We start from the raw sequence: 23778 nt of genomic DNA on the forward strand, positions 1-23778 counted from the left end.
GCATAACTGCCACTAAAATTGTGCTAATCCCAATTTCATACACTTGTCCCATATCCCTGAATGTTATGATATATCAGGGGTGTTCATTCAAATGTTTTTTAAAGTTCATAAGGTTTCTGGCCTCTACTACCTACCCAGTCAGTGCATTCCAGATTCCCACCACCTGCTGAGTGAAAAAGATTTTTCCCAAATTCTCTGAATATCCTGTCCCTTACCCTATAATTGTATGCCCCCTCCTGATCGACCCCTCAACCAAGGAGAACAGCTGCTCTCTCTTTACCCTGTCCATACACATCCTAATGCTCCTATACACCTCAAACCCACCACCGTCATCTCTGCTGTAAAGTAAACAATCCAACAAGCCTTATAGTTCAGTTTCCTCATTCCAGGCAACATTCTGGTGGACTTGGTCTGTCTCCCCCTCAAGCGCTGTCACATCTTACTATAGATGAGGTAACCAGAACTACCCACAGCTGTGACCTTTGTACAATTTGTACAACTCCAACATTACCTCCTTGCTTTTAAACTCTATTCCACGACTTATGAAAGCAAGTGCTGTGCCGACTTCAGGGATCTCTGAATAGTTACCAAGTTCCTTCTGTTCTTCTAAGCTACCCAGTATACTGCCATTCGTTAAATACTCCCCTCATTTGGTTCCTTCTACTAAAGTGCATCACCTCACATTTGTCAGGGTTAACTACTGTCTGCCACTTGTCTGCCCATCTGACCAACGCTGTATCTGAATTGTTCCCTTTGGACTTGCTAACAGTCCTGGTCCTCTTCCTCATCCAGTCCTGAATTCTCCTAGACATCCAGGGTTCTCTGAACTTATTCTTCCTACATTCCCTCCAAAGGGTACATATTGGACCTATACTCTCCCCAGTCCTTTTTGAAGCCCCCCCCCCCCCCCAAATTGCTTTGTGGTAGATTTATCCAGAAGGAGGTATTCCCAGTCAAATGTGGCCACATCCTGCTTCTATTTTAATAAAATCTGCAGCCCCCCCCCCCCGCCCCCCCCCCCAACCGTTCCAAATTCAAATCTATCTTTCGCAGGCCATTTTTTTTCCCCTTGTCCAGAACAAGCTGGAACAATATTATATTTTGGTTGCTAAAATGCTCCTCTGCTGCAACTTCATATACTTGACCAGTGTCTTTCCCCAGAGCCCAGATCCAGCCCTACGCTATCCCTTATTGGGGTTTCTACATGTTGATGCAAAAACTCCCCTGGATACATTTCATGAAATTCACTCCCACTAAACCTTGAACACTATAAACTATGACTATCCCAATTTACTTTGGGAAAGTTGAAATCTAGGATAATTCAACAACTCTGTGAACTGTCGACATAGTTGCCCCTCTATTTCCGATAATATACTGCTACCAAAGTGGCTGCCCCCTTAATATTCCTAAGTTCTACCTAAAAAGCTTCATTCTCAGACCTTTCTAGGATATTAGATGTCCTATTTGCAGTAATTGACTCCTTAACAATAGTGCTACACTACCACCCTTTTTACAATCTCCCCTGTCTTGCTTAAAGATCCTAGACCCTGAATGTGGAGTTGCTGGTCCGGCCCTTCTCTTAACCATGTTTCTGTGATGGCAACAATGTTATACTTCTTTGTGTCAATCCATGAACTCATCAGTCTTCAGCACTTTTAGCATTAAAAGTAAAGACCATCTGGACTTGTTTACTCTCAACACTCAACATAGCTGAACTCACTGTTGACTTGCTTCCTTTGCTGGAGCATGTGTCTGTGTTTCATTGATATTCTGTGGCCTGTTAATTTGTTGCTTGCGATATGTTTAGGTTAGTTTGCAGATCTTGAGCTAGTATAATCCTGAATTATGAATACTTGTAAGCAATGCACACTAACAGCAGAAGCCGAAAGAGTTGGAAATTAAATAACTCATTACTGAAATCCGAAACACATCACTCTGGGAATGAGTTTTTCTAATCACACATGAATGTTTAATGTGTCAGACTGAGTAACCTGTAAGTGTTAGTCTTTTTTGATAAGTATTTCTATTCTCTTGTGTCCTGTTTATTCTGATTTTAAAAAAAGTTTTATTTTTCAGCTTGCAGTTCTGAAGGGCTCTGCCTGTACCACTGCTTCATCATTTATCTCTACAGATATTGACAACTGTATATTGCAGATTTTAGTTTTAATATTTTTGGCAATGGGCCAGACTGGGTGTGCTCATACAAATAGCTAGTGCTATGAACATAGGATGTAAATTATATGTTGATCTTACAAAATTATTTTTTTAAACCCACTGCCACCTGTCAGTTATTTAATAAAACACTCCTGGTAGAGTTTGCTTTCATAGCTTTGATCAATTTTCCATAAACAGTAGTTTTTGATAATCTCAAGTTCATGGATTCTAACTTTCTTTTAAAACTAATTAGGGGAGAGCCTAAGACATGGTATGGAGCACCAGCATACGTGGCAGAACAGCTGGAGAGTGTTATGAAGAGACTGGCGCCTGAGCTGTTTGAATCCCAGCCTGACCTTCTGCATCAGCTGGTCACCATCATGAACCCTAACACTCTGATGGCTCACGGAGTGCCAGTACGTATTGCAGATCTCCTTGGGAGCCCTGAGGCCATGATTGTAAACTTAGATTTTATATATTATTGAGGGATTAGCGATAATGCAGCGAGCATTGGCCATTTAATGTAAAGCTTTAAAAAATAGATTTACAATGTGGACTTATTTGTTTGGTTAGTATAACTTTAGAGGATTTTTAAAGAAAGTCATGGTGTTGGAAAACCCCAGTAAAGTTGAGAAAAGTAGCTTGACACCCTTTTTTTGAGAGCTATAGAATATTACACTATATTTTTATATCCATTGAACAAAATATGGTGGATAATTTTCACTGCAATGCTTGCCTTGCATAATTTATTCTGTGGCCAGAGTAAATTACCTGACTGAATTACCACTCCCATTGATATATTATTATACTATTTATTTGGGGTTTACAAAGATGCTGTAAATAGTTCCAGTATTTCAAGATTATTTTGCACTGCCTTCTCTTTCCATCCCATCCCCAACTCGTGGCAATATTCAACAGTAAATGCTCATTCCTTTTCTTTTATTAAAAATGAAAATGTTTTTCACAGCTTGCACCAGTATATTATAAATTGAAAAGCAAGAACACTTTATTGTACCACTGTGTTTGACTATGTTTGAATAGTAGGGAAAATACCTGAAATTATCTGAGCTACATTCTCCATGGTGTTCAGGTGCTCTGCAGACCCGTTTCTAAATAAGTTTCATTTTTCAAAACTAGTGACTGTACTTCAAAAAACTTTATTGGTTGTGAAGTGGTTTGGGATACTGCGGCTTAAAAAGGGGTTACTAAATGTAAAGTTTAAAAGCTTTCTTAAAAAAATACATCTTTTGTTCTTTTGGGCTTTACTTTTGCACTAGTTTGTTCTTAGTATCTAAGTTCTTTGCACTCCTAATTTGATTTATTTACTTCAACTCAGCTTTGGTGTTGCCACCCCTGAAATTTTGGATTGAACAATACAGATTTGTCAGTTGTTGACAATCAAGCTCACTGGTGTACAATAATTTGAAGCAAAGCAAAATTGAAATAGAGTGAATTATATCATTTTTGGTGTATAATCTTACCTATTCTCTATGCAAGGATATTTTGAAATTTGTATCCTTCAAGATTTGTGTGTGTAGTTGCCATAGTCTTGCCAGACCACGGGGGCTGCTCACTTATTAAAGAGGAGCGACTGGTGGTGATTTAACCTGAGGGTCACCAGAGCTCAGGCAAGGGAAGAGGTTGAGAAGGAGAGTCCTTCATGGTAACCTCAAACCGGTGATGGGAATTGAATCCACACTGTTGGCACCGCACTGCTCTGTAAACCAACAATGCAGCCAACTGAGCTAAACCAATTTCCCACTTTCAAGATTAAGAATAATCAAAAGCCTCATGGCGCCAGTGACGCGGGTTCAATTCCCGCCTCTGGCAACTGTCTTTGTGGAGTTTGCACTTTCTCCCAGTGTCTGCATGGGTTTCCTCCGGGTACTCCAGTTTCCTCCCACAATCCAAAGATGTGCAGGTTAGGTGAATTGGCCATGCTAAATTGCCTGTAGTGTTAGGTGTAGGGGAATGGGTCCGAGTGGGTTGCTCTTCGGAGGGTTGTTGTGGACTTATTGGGCCAAAGGGCTTTTTCCACACTGTAGAGAATCTAATCTAATTTAAATGGTTGACACCATTTCCCATTTCATCTCAAGAGATCTTGTGCTCCTTTACAAAGCAGCCCAGTTTGGAACTCTACAGTATGCATTCTGGCACCTGAACAGAAATAATAAAAATGTCGTTTATTTTTAAAACCTATCTATAGGTGATGCAAAAATTGCAGAGTAAACAATCTTTTAAAGCAGGCAGTAGTACAAAATGAATTTCCAATGTTTTGATCACTTATTTTTGTTAATAAGTATTGCAAAATAAAGTAAATAATCTGATAACTAGTAGAAACATTATTTAATGCTATGGCTTAGATTAGGCTGCAATTGGTGTTTCATTTTTCTGGAATACTTGTGAATAAATTTATTTGCAACATTTTAGAACTCTGGTAAAGCTTTAGTGAAATAGTTGTCACCTGATACTTGATTTAACCTATTACATTGCCCTGTTTCCTTACATGTTGAAATATCCTGGGCCACCTCCAGGTTGGAGCTCATATTGTAGAATAATCTGTAGAACTACTAGATACTCTATATTGAAACTTTAATATCCATGTGATGTGAGATGGACAGCTAATATTTAAAAAGGTCTTTTTAATTTGCTGCATAAATTATGCATTATCCAAATAGCTAGAACATATCTTCCCCAACCCTTGCTTTTAAACTTACATTTGTCAACAAAGCTTTCCTTAAGCATTTAGTTGTCTCCATGTCAAAAGGCTTGATCAGTGGAGACTAGATTTGAAATTTGATCAATTGCATTTCTGCATCCATTTATGTAGCACTGTATTTGGACAATGATGTTTTGCTGTATTCAATCTTGAATTTTGAAACTGAAGACACTCCCAAGCTCTTGTTGAAAGATGGCTAGATCAGTAATCTTGAGATTTATTGAACAAATTAGATATTACTTGAACCTCGGCCACAGATAGGGAAACTGTTGCCACTTGTGATATCTAATGATATTGGAATGCAGGACTCAAGGAAAGGACATGTCTCTGTGCATGCTGATTCCCAGTCACTTGTTTCAACTGTAATATATTGCTTCCAAATTAAAGTCTTGTATGCTATATTTCAACATTATCGGAGACTTCTTTAGAATGTAGTAGTTCTGTTTAACTTGGAAGCATGCAAATGTAGAGCACGAAGAATTACAACTGATCAATTCCAGTTTCTTAGGGTCCTCACATTATGCAACAACTAATCACTAGGGACTGTTATCCAATTTACTTGAATTTTGTTGATGTAAAATGCCCTCCACTGGGAAGTTGTCATTCTGTGAGTTCTTCATGCCTCCTTACAAAAAGTTATAATTGTCTGTTTTAATGCCTCTCAAGCTGAAACTGTATTCAGTCCCTTTCCATCCCTGTCCATGCCTTTGGTTTCTTTGATGCTTAAAAATATAACTCCATTATGTATAGAATTCTATTTCCCACCACCACAGGAGTTTGAAATCTCCATGTTATTTCAATAGTTCCTTGTCTATAAACAAGACATAGCTCTTTTAGTCAGCAGCATGTGTATAATCTGCATTTCCTCTAATTGTATTATTTCTTACCTAAACTTTCCTTCTGTTTTTCTTCCTTCGAACGTCCTTGTGTTATCTCAACTTTGTCCAGTGTGCTGTTCGTTTTTCCTGCTGCTGACGTTAACTCTCAACACCTATTCCAATCTATCACTACTACACTGCCTGCACTCTAAAAATTTAAATTGCCTTTGTTGTAGTAAGCATCTTTTGCTACATAAGAACGATAATTCTAACTGTTCTATTTGCCCTTCTTGCTAATCTTTATGCCCACCAGATCCAATCGAGGTTGTTCTTGCTAAAGTTTTTCAGATTCCAATTGTTTCACCTATATCTGTCTCTTTGGACAATGACAGTGAATTGAGAATCATGTTCTCCTGTTCTTTCACAATGTATGTCTGTTTGTCAGTGCCATCATCTGCCTTTATTGTGGATGATATTATGAATTTGACAGAAATTTGTATCACAGATGATGACATCATCACTCCCTGCCTGATTTTTATTTCACCTTCCCTGTCAAAACCACTGTGATGGCATGATGAACCACATCATCACATCAACTACCAATCACACAATATGGTGCTTTTTTACGAAATGTCCTATCCTCACCAATTAGTTATCCTTTTGTCCTTCATTCTACTGCTTTAAACCCTTTATAAAGTACGTTGCCTTTGAGCCGAATTTGTAATTTTAAACTTCCTCCCTCATAATTCGGAATTTTCTCAGTCTTGTGAAGAAACTCCTTGATCTTGGTGAATTTGATTTTCTCTGATTTCATGCCCTCTATCTTTTTAATTGTTATATTCGTATCAACTATTATTCTTGCACACAACAACTCTGCCTCACACTTGCTGTCTGAAAATCAGTTAATGATATTGGTCTCCACAGCTGTCTATATTTTACACTAAACTAGACTTTGTGCCGATCCCACTTCTTGCAACTGCTTTTGGAATACAGTCTCCCAGGTCCAGTTGCCACAATAAAATACAGCTGTTGATTATCTTAGTCACCTCTTCAGTTCCATCTTTTAATATTCAAATTCCTGGTGAAGCCTTTACTCTCTCCTATTCTGGGAATTATTCCTCTTCCCTCATGAACTTTACTCCCTTGAGTATATCCTGCATGCAAATAGTTTTTTTTTGTGAAAATGAATAATTTTGTTGTTACTGTTTTTCTCATGGTAAAAATATACGTAAGATACAGTGAAAAGCTTTTCCACTGTCGTCATAGGCTGGCACAATTTGAGGTCTTTAATGTTGAAACATAGCATAAAAGGCTGTAATTTGGAAACAATATATTAGTCAAAACAAGTGTGACTGGGAACCGTTGTTTGAAACATTTTAAGAATAATAAAAACAAATAGAAAGATATAGCTTAGAGACTCCATCAGACCTGAGCCAACTCATCATTGAACCATGGCAGCACTGCCATCCTTCCTCCACTGCCTCGCTGCCATCTACACCAGACCCGACCAACACTGAAATCACCACTCTTCAGGCACCATCTTTTGCCATTGAAGCTGCTCCACCACTGCCTTACTGCTGTCTGTGCCAGACCCACCAACACCAAAGTCGCATCTGTCACCACTTGGCCTACCTTGTCAATGTCATAGTAATGCCCTTTTACCACTGCTTCACCATTGCCAGTGCTAGACCCAACCGATGAAGTTGCTGCTCTTGAGGTGCCATCTTTCGCCAGTGGGCCTACTTTTGATGTTGCCTCCACCGGTGTTCTAGCTACCGATTCTGATAAGAGGTCTTGTGCTCACCCTGGAAAAGTAAGGCTCACTTGTTGCTGCTTCAGTCTGCACTAGGCTCGCTTACTGCCGTCACGAGGTTAGCACTGAGATCCCTCTGCACTGCTGATGCCATCCAATCTCAGGACAAGAGGTAAAAGAAGAGGTTGGAGTAGAGAAGTCCCAGCACTGGGTGCCTACTTTGCTTTTATCTGTTGGTATCAAACTCAGTCTTGTTTTGCTCTACCAGACCATTGACAGCTCCATGGCAGTGATCAACCTTTGACTTTTTTCCATTAGCAGTCAGTCCACTGCTCTTCACTGCAGTCTTCTGTGTCTTTATTTTCAACAATAAGGAGCTCATAGACCTTGTCGTTGTTGCAGTTTAATAAAGGCATTCATTTGCTTTTGCCTTACTCCAAAACAATGTCATTCTATCTTCCCATCTGCCTTCTTTGGGCTCAACTTATTCAGAAGATTTGACTTTTTTTGCTATGCCCATATATCCACTTAAGTGACTCGTGATGAAAATAATTCCTTTTCCTCAGATACTCCATCCTTCCATCTGTCCACTTTTTTAATTTGTACATGGAGTGCGGAGTTAACATTTTATTACCCGTTTCCTAATTGCCCTTGTGCATGTGGTGATCTGCATTGTCAACTCCCTGCAATCAGGATTTTATTTTGTGGGTATTTCCAAAGTGCTTGCTTACTTGAATCTTCTGCCAGTTAAATAGTTGGTTTGCATTGTAGACTTAGCTGTATAATGGTCCAGATTTCCTCCTTGGAAGGACATTAAGGAATCAGATGGGTTTTTAAACCATAATTCGATAGCTTAACGATCATCATTACTAATAAGAGCTTTTTAAAACTTCCAGAGTTATTCATGAAATTAATTCAAATACCTTTAGCTGCTGTGGTGAGCTGAATGCTGATCTCTAGAGAATTAGTCCAGGCACCTGGATTACTAATCTAGTAAAATAAGTGTGATGATTCTGTTCGTAGTGAAATGACCAGCATTTTGGCCCCCCTGAAAAAAACCTCTTGAGCTCTTCTATCCTGGTAAATGAAAGCCATGCCTCCAACTTTATTTTGCTGAAGTTTCTTGAAAATATAGTCATCAACTACATCTATATCAGTCTTTCTTAGAACCCCTGTATATAACTCAACAGAAATCTGTTTTCTGTTACTGAAGTAGCCTCATTAAAATGGCACATACGTTTGTTAATCACTGGCAATCTCAGTATCTTTAGCACTGCTAGTTGTTCTTTAGACCAGTGATACTTGATTATTTTTATCAATCCATTCATTAACATATCATTTCCAGCTATCGATTCTGACACTAATACCGAAGTCAACAGCTTTTCTTGACTCCTTGCATCCTGGCAATTATTCCATTATGTTCCTGGCTTGTTGCCTTGTAAATGCTGGACAGATGGTGAGCTTCAATATTCCCAGCCTCCTACTTACTCTTCTGACAACAGTATTTATCTGGTTGGTTCAGTTAAGGTTCTGGTCAATGGTGGCAGATTCCACTATGGTAATACCATTAAAGGTAAAGAGGGAATAGTTGGATGCTCATATGTTGGAGCTTCTTATAGCTTGGTGTTACATAATTATTGCAGAATTTTCCTATGTATCAGTTGAATCTAATTGAGGTCTTATTGCAGATGGACATAGACTGGTTCATAATGTGAGAAGTTGAGAATGGTATTCAACACTTTATAATTATCAGCAAAAACATCATTCCTGACCTTTATGAGCAAAAGATATTTGAGGAAACGGATGAAAATTGTCGGATCGAGTATGCTGCTCTTGAGGAATTCCTGCAACAAGTGTGCTGTGGCTGAGTTGACTAGCCTCTTCGTGCTCGATTGACTCCCAACTTGGGAGTGTTGTTCCCCATTGTCTTCAATTATGCTAGAGTTTCTTCATGCTTCACTCATCCATACATTGCCTTGATGCCAAAGAATTGCCACTATTACTTTATCTCTAGAATTTTAGTATTTTTATTTCCTAGTTGAGTCTGAGTTCGAGTGCCAGTTTAGTTCTGCCAGGCCCATTGATAAGCAGTTTCTTGTGGAGTAAGTATTATTTTAATTGCTTTATAAATGGCACTGATTTTGACTGAACTAGGGTGTTGAGGTGGCAATTACCTGAATTGGGTTTACCCTTTTGGTGCTTGTTGACAAGACATGGTATAAATGTGTTTGTATCTGTAATAAAGCAACTTGGCTAAGTGTGTGGCTAGATTTTTTTAGGATGTGGGAGTTGCTGGCTAGACCAACATTTTGCCCATCCCATAGTCCTTGAAGTGGTGGTGATGGTGATGTCACCAGTATACCCAGCTGAGTTTCTGCTTGTGTCCCTTCTATTTGTCCTTCTCAAGTTAGCCTAATATAAAAAAGTGGAGCTACTTTCTTGTCTACCTTTCAGATTTAATTTGGCACATTGTAACCAGTAACTAGCCTGGGACTGATCCCAAGCAGACCCAGTTGCTTTGTAAGTTCCATCTCAGTGTGCAATCACCCTTGGCCTCAAGTTTCTACCATTTTTGGTTCCTATAATGTGTCAACCTTGTAAATTACTCTCTGTCTGTGGCACTTGCTGCCTCAATCTAACTAATTGAGTACTACTAACATTTGGAGAGTCTCTTGTTTGTTCATTCTATCACAGATTGTCCAGTAGTTTTTGTGTATTGAGATAAAATAATGGAAAATTTCCAGCTTGTACTAAAAGCCTGCTTTGACTCTACTCTTTTGCTAACCCAAGCAGAAATAAAACCTCACGTGCAATATTAATTTGCATATGCATTCATGAGTGACTAGTCTTGTTAAGTAAAAGAATAAATCCAGTTTTGTTTTAAACTGGTCTACTTTATACTAGGCCAATAATATCTATTGGCCCAGCTACAATTTCAGTAGTTACAGTACCTTCCATATATAGGGCAGTACTAGCAAGTATGGCAATTTTTAAACTTGATTTAAAACCTTAAATATGCCAGTAAAATACAGTATTGGTATTTATTTATAATGTGGTTTGATGCAGTAACTAGACTTGAGTTGTACTGTATTTCAATGTCCCTCACTCTCCGCATTCTTCCTCTTTTTGCTTTTGTAAACATTTCCTCCTTTGTGTGCATAAGCCTGTCCTTCCGTTTGTTTACTAATCTTCCTTTCCATTGCTGCTCACTTCTATTCATATTCCGCTCTTAATAAAGATATTTTTGAATTTCCTGCTGTTTCCAATATGCTTTTGCTTTGCATTTTGTCCTCCTCAGCAGTTACTTTGCAAAGTAGCTTTTTACAGCTATCCTAGTAATTGTTTTTGAATCTTCTAAGTGTGGCTGCTATGTACCTATACTGCTTTTTTTTTGTCCATTCACATTGCTCTTGAAGATTATGGTGCGCCACATTCTTGAATGCAGTTGAGTGACATGCTGACTTTTTGCGGGTACTTTAAGAAACAAATGAATTGTTTTTGATCTGAATTTGTATGCGGGCCAGCCAGGGTATGAATAACAGTTTTCATGAAAGAACATTGGTAAACCCAGGTTTTGATAACAAATAATAGTTTTATGGTTGTTATTAATTTTTTTTCAGATACATTTATTTAACAGAATTTAAAAATTCTCAATCCGTTCTACAAATTTAAAATAACTTGCATATTTAAGTTTGGTTTATTTATCTCATAGCTTGTGGATTTGGCATTATAAGGCATTCTGAGTTAGTAGTAAATTTGTTTTTCAGAAGTGTGTATACATGTGACTTATAACATTGTTGACTGAACTTAACATCACAAAAATTGTACCAACCATAAAGTAGCCACATGTTATGATGAATACTTGATTAATTGTTAGAATATATTTGTGGCTATTGAAATAACATTTGAAATTTTGTACAAACTGAATATATGAAGCTGAATTGATATTACAGTAGAAATATTTTCAGTCATGCAGGATTTAGTGGAAAACATTGTTCCTTTAACTTTTTCCTACATATTCTGCTTTAACTTATACAATGTTTGTTTCGGAAATTACTTCTGTAAAGAGCATTAACCCTGTTAACCCTGAAAAAATTATAAGCATGAATCTGGTTGGCAGTGTCCTTCAGAGTTGATTGTTGTCTGTTGAAATTGATTAATTTTTTTCTCACTGTAGGTTTATAGAACTAACCAGTGTGCAGGGGAGTTTGTCATCACATTCCCCAGAGCCTATCACAGTGGTTTTAACCAGGGCTTCAACTTTGCCGAAGCTGTGAATTTCTGCACAATGGACTGGGTAAGTGCAAACTTTGCACTTATGGACGAAAATTTGGGGCAGCATGGCAGCTCAGTGGTTAGCACTGCTGTCTCTCAGTAAGAGGAACCTGGGTTCAATTCTAGCCTCGGGTGACAGTCTGTGTGGAGTTTGCACGTTCTCCCTGTTTCTGCAGGGGTTTGTTCCCGTAGGTTAGGTGGATTGACCATGCTAAATTCCCCATAGTGTCGAGGGATGTGCAGGTTAGACGGGTTAGCCATGGGACATGCAGGGTTACAGGGGTAGGGTAGGAGGTTTGGTCTGGGTGCAGTGCTCTTTTGGAGGATCGGTGTGGAATGACCTGTTTCCACATGAGGGATTTTATGAAATCTTATGAAATGCAAGCGTCTCTGAGTCTTCATATGGAGCAAAAGGTAATTTCAAGTTTAAAGACTAGATCCATAACTAAATTGAATATATTTGTTACCATATCAGCAAGAGGTTAATTTATAAAATGAGCAGAAATACTTTTGGAGTTTGCACATGTTAGCATTTATAGTCAACATCAATGTGTGGCCCAAAACATTGTCCTCCTTTCTACATTTGCCAATGGAACTTTAAAAATGTGTTCTCAAATTGCTTTTTAAAAAATGTCCTGCTTGCTAACTTCATCTTGCAGTTACCAATGGGTCGACAGTGTGTGGAACATTATCGTCTCCTGAATCGTTACTGTGTTTTCTCTCATGATGAAATGATTTGTAAGATGGCATCCAAGTCTAAGGATTTGGATGTTGTTTTAGCATCTGCTGTCTATAAGGATATGGTCATTATGATAGAGGAAGAGAAGAAATTGCGGGAAGCTGTTCGTAAAATGGTGAGTGCTGCAGAAATTAAATATTTGTGTAACAAAATCTCCACTCATTATTTTTTCTGTCAGAAGTATCGTTCACCTTTATGTCAACATTGTTTACTCCTGTTGTTATATTAGTCTCTAGGCTGAGTCCCTGTATGGTTTGTCACCTGCAAGCTCAAATCCTCATTGGTGCTCTGCCATATGGTACCTGTACTACATGGCAGAGCACCCTTTAAGTTCATCTTGTGCAAAACTCTATTCAAATACCAGTCAGTTTACAGTTGCGATCTCACTAACTTTAACATGGTTCACTACTTGCCCAGGTACATTAAATACAAAGCCATTGCAGTTTACTTTTTAGGACTTGACCCCAATCTGTTAAAGTCAAATGATAGAGTTCTGGGCATTTATGCAGGTCTGGATTATCCAGTTTTCATTTTCCATCTAAATGCCAAAGGCATGGATAGGACTACGAAAGAACTTCTGTTTTGAACATATGAGCTGCTAAAAGCTAAATTTTAAAAGCAGAGCCTCAAAAATATTATTAATCTCTGGACTATTACTTGTTCCATCTACAAAGTGGCAGAGAGTAAATACAATTAGAAAAGGGAATGCTTGATCCAAAAGCTGGTGTGGAGAAATGGGTTTTGATACTTTGGGTAAAAACAGAAAGTGCTGGAGAAACTGAGCAGGTCTGGAGACTGAAACCAAGTTAATTTTGAGTCTTGTGACTTTTTAATGGAATTGATCAGGGCTGAGAAATTACAGTATTTACTTGATTCAGAAGAAATCATTGATGAAACAGTTGAAGATTGTTGGGATTTGGGCTGAGTGAACTGAATAGATTTTTACAATTTAAAGACCCATTTTAAATTTTCTGTATGTTTAATTCTGGGCTAAAATGAATGAAGAAGTCTTTTTTAAAAAAAAACTCAATGGACGCCATAAGTTTTTTAAAGACAAGCTGATACTGGTTGTAATCATTATTGCAGCTGCTCATTCAAGCAGTAATTGATTGAAGGATTACATATGGATGGAGTTTTGGTTCGCAACAGGAAGTTAGTTGGTCTGCTGTTTAACGACAGGTTATCAAAGACAGCAGGGAGAAAGTGAGGTCTGCAGATGCTGGTGATCAGAGTAGAGAGTGTGTTGCTGGAAAAGCGCAGCAGGCCATGCAGCATCCGAGGAGCAAGAGAATTGATGTTTTGGGCAGGAGCCCTTCATGAGGAATGAGGCTGGGAGCCTCTGGTGGAGAGATAAATGGGAGGGGGTGGGGCTGGGGAGAAGGTTGCTAAGAGTGCAGTGGGGTTAAAAGTGATAGGTCAGGGAGGAGGGTGGAGCAGATAGGTGGGAAGGAAGATTGACAGTTGGGACAGGTCATGAGCACAGTGCTGAGCTGGCAGGTTGGAACTGGGATAGGGTGAGGGGGTGGTGGGGAGGGAATGAGGAAACTAGTGAAGTCCACATTGATGTCCTGGGGCATTAAAGACAGCAGTTTGCTGCCTGTCAACTACTATGTGATTAGTTCTTGAGAAAGGAACAACTTGGCCTGTGAACATGATACAGGGAAGCTATTTAGATACTAGAAGCATGTTCTGTCTGTTCACTGCAGTAAATCATCTTAAGCCCAAAGAAACTGTTTGTTTTCCCTTCAGTTCTTGTTACTTGTGACTTTAGAGTTGAGAGTGTGGTGCTGGAAAAGCACAGCAGGTCAGCCAGCGTCTGAGGAGCAGGAAAATTGATGTTTTGGGCAAAAGTCCTTCATTATGAATGAGGCTAGGAGCTTCGGAGATGGAGAGATAATTGGAGGGGGAAGGGAGAGTGCAGTAGATGGATGGAGGTGGGGGTAATGGTGATAGGTCAGAGGGGGGAGGGTGGAGTGGATAGATGGGAAGGAAAATGGACAGGTCCTGAGGATGGTGCTGAGCTGGAAGGTTGGAACTGGGATAAGGTGGGGGGAGGGAAAGCGAATGAGGAAACTGGTGAAATCCACATTGACTCCGCGGGGTTGGCGGAAGATGAGACGTTCTTCCTCCAGGCGCAGGTCATAAGGGATTGGCGATGGCGGGCCCCAGATCTGCATGTCCTCGGTGGAGTGGGAGGGGAGTCAAAGTGTTTAGCACGGGGCTGTGCGGTTGGTTGGTGCGCATGTGCCAGAGATGTTCTTTGCGCTCTGTGAGTAGGCGTCATGTCTCCCCAATATAGAGCAGCCTGCATCGGTAGCAATGGATACAGTAAATGACGTGTGTGGAAGTGCAGGTGAAACCTTGGATCTGGAAGGCTCCTTTGGAGCTTTGAGGTGAGGGGAGGTGTGGGCACAGGTTTTGTAATTCCTGCGGTGGCAAGGGAAGGTGTTGGGAGGGGAGGGTGGGTTGTTGGGGGGGGGGGGGGGGGGGGGGGCGTGGACGTGACTCGGTAGTTGTGGAGGGAATGATCTTTACAGAAAGCAGATAGGGGTGGGGAGAGAAGTATATCACTGGTGGGGTCCATTTGTAGGTGGCAGAAATGGTGGAGGATGATGCATGGTGGTTGGTGGGGTGGAAGGTGAGGATCAGGGAATTCAGTCCTTGTTGTGATTGGAGGAGTGGGGTTCAAGGGCGGAGGTGCAGGAAGTAGATGAGAGATGTGCTGGAGAGCATCATCAAGCACGTGGAAGGGGGAATTGCGGCCTTTATAAAGGAGGCCATCTGGTGTGTTCTGTGGTGGAACTGGTCCTCCTGGGAGCAGATGCAGTGAAATTGAGAATAAGGGGGATAGCATTTTTGCAGGAGGCAGGGTGGGTGGAGGTGTAATCCAGGCAGCCGTGAGAGTTAGTGGATTTGTAGAAGATGACAGACTCAACATTGACATCAACTTTACAAACACAACCTTAAATTAACCTGGACCATCTCCGGCACCTCCCTCCCCTTCCCAGACTCCTCCATCTCCATCAACGGTGACTGACATTGGTGGTGGGCAAATTGTTGGATAGGAATCCTGAGGGAAAGGAATGCCGGAGGAAAGATCATAGAAGCGCTTCACAGGAGGCTCCCAAACACTGAGGATGCTACCTAGACAGGGGACGAAACGTCTGCAACACAAATTCCCAGCTCGGCGAACAGAATCACAACAACGAGCACCCGAGTTACAAATCTTCTCACAAAATTTGGAAAAGATTTACATGTACTTGGAAAAGCAAAGGCCGATTAGGGATAGTCAAATAGCTTTGTGCATGGAAAATTGTCTCACTAAAATTTGAGGTTTTTGGAGAAGTAATGAAGAGGATTGGTAAGGGCAGAATGGTGGACATGATCTACATGGACTTTGACATGGTAGACTGGTTAGCAAGGTTCATTCACATGGAATACAGGGAGAACTAGCCATTTGGATACAGAACTGGCTCAAAAGGTAGAAACAGAGGGTGGTGGTGGAAAGCTGCTTTTCAGACTGGAGGCCAGTGACCAGCGGTGTGCTACAAGATACTGGGCCCACTACTTTTCATTGAACATAGAAGGAATAGTTAGTAAGTTTGCAGATGACACCAAAACTGAAGGTGTAGTGGACAGTAAGGAAGGTTACCTCAGAGTACAAAAGGATCTTGAGTAGATGAGCCAATGGGCCGAGGAGTGGCAGATATTTAGATAAGCACGAGGTGCTGCATTTTCAAAAAGCAAAGGACTTATCCATGTAATAAGGTTCTGGGGAATGGTGCTAAACAAAGAGACCTTGGAGTGCAGGCTCATAGCTCCTTGAAAGTACAGGAGCAAGTAGACAGGATAATGAAGACAATATTTGGTATGCTTGCCTTTATTTGTCAGTGCATTGGAGGGTTCGTGAAGTGACTTGGCTGATGCATATTCCTGATCAAAGGAAAAAGGATCAGTTATGTCACAATTACAGCTAATTACAGAAATGTTGGGATTATTAGATGCTATTCTCATTTTGAGGAAGTGCAGTGGGGAGGATCTTGTCAGAACACCAAGTATAAGGTAATCTGAATAGATATTTGGTTGAGCTCAAGTAGAAATGGCAATTCAGTACGTATTGGAAAACCACTTGATTAAATCTAGTCAAGAGGGCTGAAGTTCACCAGTAGTGCTTGTTCTGAAATTAGTTTGGAATTTGCATTAGCAGGGTTGATTTGATGTATTGAAGGAGTATTGGCAACTGTCGCATCAAGGGCAGAAGAAATAGCTGCTTTTAGTGGATCAAATGGGTTATACTAATGTCAAGTGATGCCATTTGGGTGTTAAATGATCCAGCTGCATTCTTGAGAGTTATGAATCAAGTCGTAGCTAGAGTTTATAACTGTTTATTTAGTTGTTGTAATATAGTAGCAGGTGGGAACAGCATATGAGACCTGTTTTAAGCAGTTGCAATTGGCTGGTTTAGTAATGATTTTTAGCTAAAGGTGAACTTGAGAAAACAAAAATAACTTCCTAGGATATATTGTTGGACAAGGAGAGTGAAATTGAAGGCTGTAAATGTAAAAACTAAATGTGAAATTATTTTTTTTCTGTTGTGAACCTTTTTGGATGTTTGTGTGTAATTTCCATACCATAGTTGTAATCTTAACATGATTGCTTGTTTCTTTAACAAATATTATGATCAGCAGAATGCAAAAAAGCCTTGCAGTAGTGAGGGATTCAGATTTTTGGATCATTGGGATCTCTTCTGGGGCAGAAGTGGCTTGTAGGAGAGGGTAGGTTGCACCTGAACTGGAGGGGGAAACCAATATCCTGGTGGAGAAATTTGTTAGAGCTACTCAAGAGGGTTTAAACAAGTCTAGCAAGGGGATGGGACTCTAAGCAGAAACGAGATAAGCAAACGTTGAGGCTGGTACAGAGGTTAAAGGGTAAGTTAAATATACAAGGTAGGGAATGAGGGAAGCTGCATCTATTTTAATGCAAGAGGCCTGACTGGTAATGCAGATGAACTCAGGGTATCGATGGAAACATGGAACTGGGATATCATAGCAATTACAGAAGCATGGCTGAGGAAAGGACAGGATTGGCAGTTCAGTATTGTGAGGTACAGATGCTATAGGAAGAGGAGAGGAGAATTAGAAAAATTATGGTAGTGCTTAGAGAGGGTACCCCTGAGGGATTGTCCACTGAAACTATGTGGTGGAACTAAGAAACAAAAGGCGGGTGATCACTTTGTAACATAGGGCCCTCTCAGTCGTCAGTGGGAAATTGAGCAAATGTGTAGGGAGATTGCAGATAGCTGTAAGAATAATAGGGTTGAAATAGGAAGGGATTTTACAATCCCAAACATAGACTGGGTTTCCACAGTGTTAAGAGCTTGGATGGGGAGGAATTTGTTAAATATTCTCAATCAACATATAGATGGCCCTAATAGAGAAGGGGCAAAACTCTTGATAATATCCATGACGTGCAGGGACCGGTGTTGGACTGGAGAGGACAAAGTCAGAATTCACACAACACCAGGTTATAGTCCAACTGGTTTATTTGAAATCACAAGTTTTCAGAGTTCAGCCTCTTTGTCAGATGAAGTCCTTGTGGATTTCAAATAACCTGATGTTGTGACTTCTGACTCTGTCCTCTTGATAAGGCAGGCTAAATGACTGCGATATAAATGGGGAGCTCTTTGGGACCACTGATCATAACTCTATTCGTTTTAAAGTCATTATGGAAAAGGATAGGCCACAAGTCAAAGTTCTAAACTGGGGCAAGGTCAGTTTTGGTGGTATAGACAAGAACTTCCAAAAGTTGATAGGGGGAGGCTGTTCCCAGGTAAACAGGTGTCTGGCAAGTGAGAGGCTTTCATAATTGAGTTAGAGGGTTCAGGACCAGCATGTTGCTGGTAGTGTGAAGGGCAAGGCTGGCAGGAGTACAGAACATTGGCTGACTAGACCTATTGAGACTGGTCCGGACAACAAAAGAGGCATTTATGAGGTAGAGATAGCTGGGATCAAGTTAATCCCATGAGGAGTACAGGAGGTGGAGGAGTACAGTTAAGTGGAAAAAAATAAGGGTAAAAGGGAGACATGAGAACTTTGGTAGATAGGGCAAAGGAGAATCCATAGATGCTCTACAAGCATATTAAAGACAAAAGAGTAACGAGGGAGGAAAGAGAACCTTTTAAGACTCCTTTAATAGAAAGCCCCTTACAGATCATCGAGGCTGTCTGTGTTGAACCACAGGAAATGGGTGAGATCCCAAACAAATATATCTTGTCAGTATTTACCATTTTAAGAAAGAAACAGAAGCTAGGAAACTTGGAGAAAATAAATAGTGGTGTCTTGAAAAGAATCCACAAGGTCTTAAAATGCATAACAGCAGATAAATCTGCAGTACCTGATCAGTTGTATCCCAGGACATTATGGGAATCTAGGGAAGAAATTGTGGGGATCATAGCAGAGATGTGTATGTTATCGACAGCCATGAATAAGGTGCTAGAAGACTGGAAATTGGCTAAATGTGTGCCATTATTTATGACAGGCTGCAAGGAAAAACCATAGAACCGCAGACCAGTGAACCTAGCATCAGTGGTGGGTAAGTTGCTAATGGAGATTCTCATGGCTATGGAAAAGACTTGAAAGGGTATGAAAAGAGATTTACAAGGATGTTAACAGGACTGGATGGTTGGAGTTAAAAGGAGAGGCTGGATAGGCTGGGATTTCTTTCCCTTAGAGCATAGGAGACTGAAGGGTGACCTTATATAGCTTTATAAAATCATTATGGGCATAGATAAGGTGAATTGACAAGGCCTTTTCCCCAGGTTAGGGGATTACAAAACTAGAGGGCATAGGTTAAAGGCGAGGGTGGTGTGAATATGGAAGAAGCTTCCAGAGGAAGTGGTCGAGGCAGGTACAATTAAACATTTAAAAGGCATTTGGACAAGTACACAGGAAGGTTTAGAGAGAGATGAGTCAAATGCAGAGAAATAGGAATGGTTCAGTTTAGGAAACCTGGTCAGCATGGATATGTTCGGCCAAAAGGCCCGTTTCCTTGCTGTGTGACTAAGATCATTTTGAGAAATGCTCCCGACTGGGGGAAGAATGGGTAAATGAATGCAAGTCGTCTTATTTATCATAATTTTGTAATGGCATTTCATTTTCTTTGAGGGCCAAGGCGTGTAAAGAGTGTTCTTTATTTTTGTGTTTTTAATTGTGAACTGAAGTGAAAAATAAGTGTTTTTTTGTTTTAAACAGCAAAGGATGGCTGGAAGATGTTTTGAAATTGAGTACCTTGATATTCATATTGAGCATCATTTACACAGAGAGTTCAAACAGATACTGAAGTTGTGTTTGCAGACTGAGCTGGATCAGAGGGATTGTGTACAAGCGAAGCTTTTGGTTGGCATAAAGACGCTGACTAGTGATCAGTTATTTATGACAAAGGCCTTCTGCCTGCCAACAACAACGTGATTGATTGATTGGCTCATGGGTAACTGAGCAGCTTGTAGCTGTGACCAAAGTGGAGAGAAACTGTTCAGCCCGCCAGCACCTCAAGCACATTCACTCTGTTCATGGCAGAGATCTGTTTTGAGCCTGAAGCAAAGCAGTCCATTTCTTCTTCAGTTGCTGTAAGCTGTGACTTTTAATTCCTAAATCAAAGACCATTTATAAATGAACCAGCCAGCCTGTGCTGCTTGAAAGCCAGTCCAGAGAAAAGACTGAGCAGCAGTTTTCTGACCAGCGCAAGAATTGTTCTAACAGCTACTGTGAACGAAAACCACTGAATTGCTTTGCTTATAATCTCTTGTCGTAATGTGATTTTTTTTTCTCCCTCCCCATCTGTTATTAAAAGGGGAGTTTATAAGAAAATTAGTTTTAATTAGTAGAATTATATGCTAATGATTCATGACTGTTCACCTGTAACTAGAGTCTGTAAACTTAATAAATAGTTGGTGTTAAGTACAGAAATTAGGTTATGTGCTTAGGTCTAGATGTTGAGTTAATTGGAAAATCTTTGTTTATTGTGTGAAACATTTTTAACTTTTGTGACAACTCAGGAGTAATGGCACCTGATTTCCAGTGCTCAATCCCAGTGAATCGTGATGACACTTAGCACCATTTACATGGTCACCATTTGGCTACTGAATTCAGATTTCACCATGTACAATATTTGGATTTGAACTTCTGGCCCCAGAACTTTAGCCTGGTGCTTCGGATTACTGCCCAGTGACATAACTACTACACCACTGCCTTCCCTCATAATGTTTGGGACAGGTAGAACTTGAGCATGGACCTTCTTGCTCAGAGATAGGCACATTGCCTCTGCCTCTGTTCCACAAGATTTCTCGTATATTTAATCAACCAAACAAAATTCGGCAAAGGAATTGGGGCTGTAGACATTTGAATACTCTTTCAGCAAAAGCTAAAACATCCATTAGGGCATTTTAAAATCAGATGTCACTCTGTATGACAGCTTCCTTTCTGTGATTTCTAATGTAAAGACAGAGAATGGTTTTGATGGTATGGGTTACTCAGCTGATACATATGTTTGATTTAAGTATTTTGAATCAACCTGTTTGGACTTTGATGTGCCTGCAGGGCAGGTGAGACTTGAATCTCAATTCTGGCCACAGACAGGTACCCTATCACTGTGTGTAAGTATTATGACAAGTGTCTGGTGCAGGTAGGACTTAAACCCAGGCTTGCAGGCTCAAAGCTAGGGGCGCCAAGAGCCCAATGATATAGTGGTAAAAGAGAAATAGCTAAGTAAAAGCGGTATTAAGGGACGTGTGAAAGTAAGAAAATGGGTTCGCTCTGCTGACAGCAAAACCAAGGTACAAACCAAAGGAGTTTGGGGGATAGGGATCGTACAGAAAAAGGAACTTTGGAACTCAATATTGAGACCTACAGGCTGTAAAGTGTCTATTCAGGAAATAAGGTTTTGCAATCATTCAGTCTGGTTTTTATCTTGCTAATGTAAAAGAGACTGCATTGTGAGCATTAAGTCCAGTAGACTAAATTGAAAGAAGTCTCTGCATTCAAGCAATCATCTTTTGCCACCTCCCAACACACATCTTCCCCTCCAATTCAATGGCAGTGTTTCCCAGGGAACGTTCCCTCCTTGAAGTCTTGGTTCATTCTCTATCACTCCTTACATTTCCTCACTCCTTTTGTGGCACCTTCCCATTCAGATGCAAGAGGTGTACCTTCATCTTTCTCCGTGTTCATGGTCCCAAACGCATTCTTCAGATTAAGCAGCATTTCAGTTGTACTGCTTTCAATGTAGTCCACTGTATTTGCTGCTGTCGATGCAGTCTCCTTTTATATCAGTGAGACCAAATGCAGACTGTTTGCTTTGTGGAACATCATTAATGTACGTAGAAATGACCCCAGCATTCCAGCTGCTTACTATTTCAATAAACCTCCTTCAATTTTTCAATGAAGCTCAACTCAACTGCAGGAACAATACCTCTTTCTCTGTTTAGGCACTTTATGGCCTCTAGAACTCAATATTGAGTTCCATAACTTAGGTTATAACCTCTGTACTCCATTTTTCTTGCAACACTCCACCTTCCCGTAGCCACATCTTGTTTGCTTTGCACTCGACAAAGTAGGCCTACTTTCTACTTTTCACACTTAATGTTTACATAAGTTTAGTAATCAAGTGTATTAGGATTGTCATTTTGGGGAATCAAAGGCACAAATGTGCATTTCAGCAGCTGAATGGCAGATCCTGATGTTACAGAGGTGCAAATATGTGAGACTAGTGATGGCGTAAATGTATGGTCGTGGGTGACACGAGTTTGACAATAGTGAGCTTTTAATCTCGAGCATTTGTCAGGATTGGGGGTGAGTTGGTGGCTGTACTTTACAGATATGTTTTTAATATGCTTCGAACCTTCTTGTGACAAATTGACTGGTAATTACATTTCTGCAAACACCATTTCTGATGTGCTGTCCTTGGTAGGAAGCCATGATGTAATGAATTAGTATATAGTTAGAACTGATTGGGACATTGTGATGACCTGTTTCACTGTTTACTCGTCCATATATATCTCCATAAAATTCTTGTATTTCAGGATAGATTTATTCTGGTATTTTGGTAAAATCTGAACTGTTGATATGGACCATTTTTCTATTTTCTTTCAGAAATATCTGAAGACCATATTACAAATGAATATAAGTTTTAATTGAAAATAAATTCATCTAATTTCCTCATTCTAGGGAGTAATTGAATCGGTGCGAGAGAACTTCGAATTATTACCTGATGATGAGCGACAGTGTGCAAAATGCAAGACTACTTGTTTCTTGTCTGCAATCTCGTGCGTTTGTAAATCCAACCAACTGGTTTGTCTGTACCATGCTAAAGAGCTTTGTTTATGTCCGCCCCACAGATGTCATCTCAGGTAAATAACGCACGGATATTGCGAATCTTGCTGTTTGATTTAACTAGTACTGAGACTGCCTTCGCAGTTAATAAAGTTTGGGGAATTTACATTGAGATTTATAACCTTGAACAATTAAATTAATTTGTTATTGATCTCTCATTGAGATAAGCCAGACAAATACTCTCATTGAACTCAAAAAGATACTATTTGTAACTGCAGGTGAAAAGTCATGCTGAGGGTTTGTCACCTGATTTCATGACCCAAGGGATGTTATGCTTTTGATTTTTCCTTCATCTTTGGTTCTATTCTAAATATTTTTGGCTTCCACGTTCCAGGATCTGTGGGGGTTTACGATGTCCTAAAGGTTTTTCAATCATTCTTCTATATAGATAAAGTTTGTAGAAATTCCAATTAATCGAATAAAGAACCTTCAATTATTTTAGTCAGTCATGCTGTCCCATGTCTTTATATAATCCTTCTAGACTTTGTAAAGTTTATTAAAGATTGTATGCCAGGTAAATGTATTGAACAATGATGATATGAGAGACCACATCCTTTTTATTTTGGTCTACAGACTGAAAATTAGAAAACTGGAGACTCCTAGTGTTCTCTCCATTTTTAAATTTGCAGCTTTGATAAAACAAGTGATGTTCTAGCATGTCCTATGATTGTTGTGTTGTCCCAGTCGAATTTGTGGTTCTTGTTGTCTTTGTGTATGGATATTAGGGACAGCTCGCCGTGGTGTTTTGTGGCTAGTTGGTGTTTGTGGATGCGGATTGCTAGTTGTCTGTCTGCTTGCCCTATATAGTGTTTTGTGCAGTCTTTGCATGGAATCCTGTAAATAATTTTAGTCTTACACATGATGATGGGTATAGGGTCTTTTTGTCCTGGTGAGTTGTTGTCTGAGCGTGGTTGTCAGTTTACGGGCTATTATGA

At 40.0% G+C, this 23778-nt stretch overlaps 1 protein-coding gene across 2 annotated transcripts in view; it reads left to right on the forward strand.

The window, feature by feature from the left end:
* LOC140467258 (lysine-specific demethylase 5B-like) overlaps positions 1–23778 on the forward strand; it is a 211570-nt gene that overhangs the window by 84827 nt on the left and 102965 nt on the right. For both annotated transcript variants that reach the window (XM_072563506.1, XM_072563507.1), the window contains exons 12-15: positions 2408–2570; positions 11622–11741; positions 12379–12573; positions 22679–22860. In XM_072563506.1, coding sequence (XP_072419607.1) covers positions 2408–2570; positions 11622–11741; positions 12379–12573; positions 22679–22860 — 660 coding nt within the window. The remainder of the gene's footprint in view (positions 1–2407; positions 2571–11621; positions 11742–12378; positions 12574–22678; positions 22861–23778) is intronic.

This window comes from Chiloscyllium punctatum, chromosome 45 (assembly GCF_047496795.1).
Source record: "Chiloscyllium punctatum isolate Juve2018m chromosome 45, sChiPun1.3, whole genome shotgun sequence".
Taxonomy (NCBI): domain Eukaryota; kingdom Metazoa; phylum Chordata; class Chondrichthyes; order Orectolobiformes; family Hemiscylliidae; genus Chiloscyllium; species Chiloscyllium punctatum.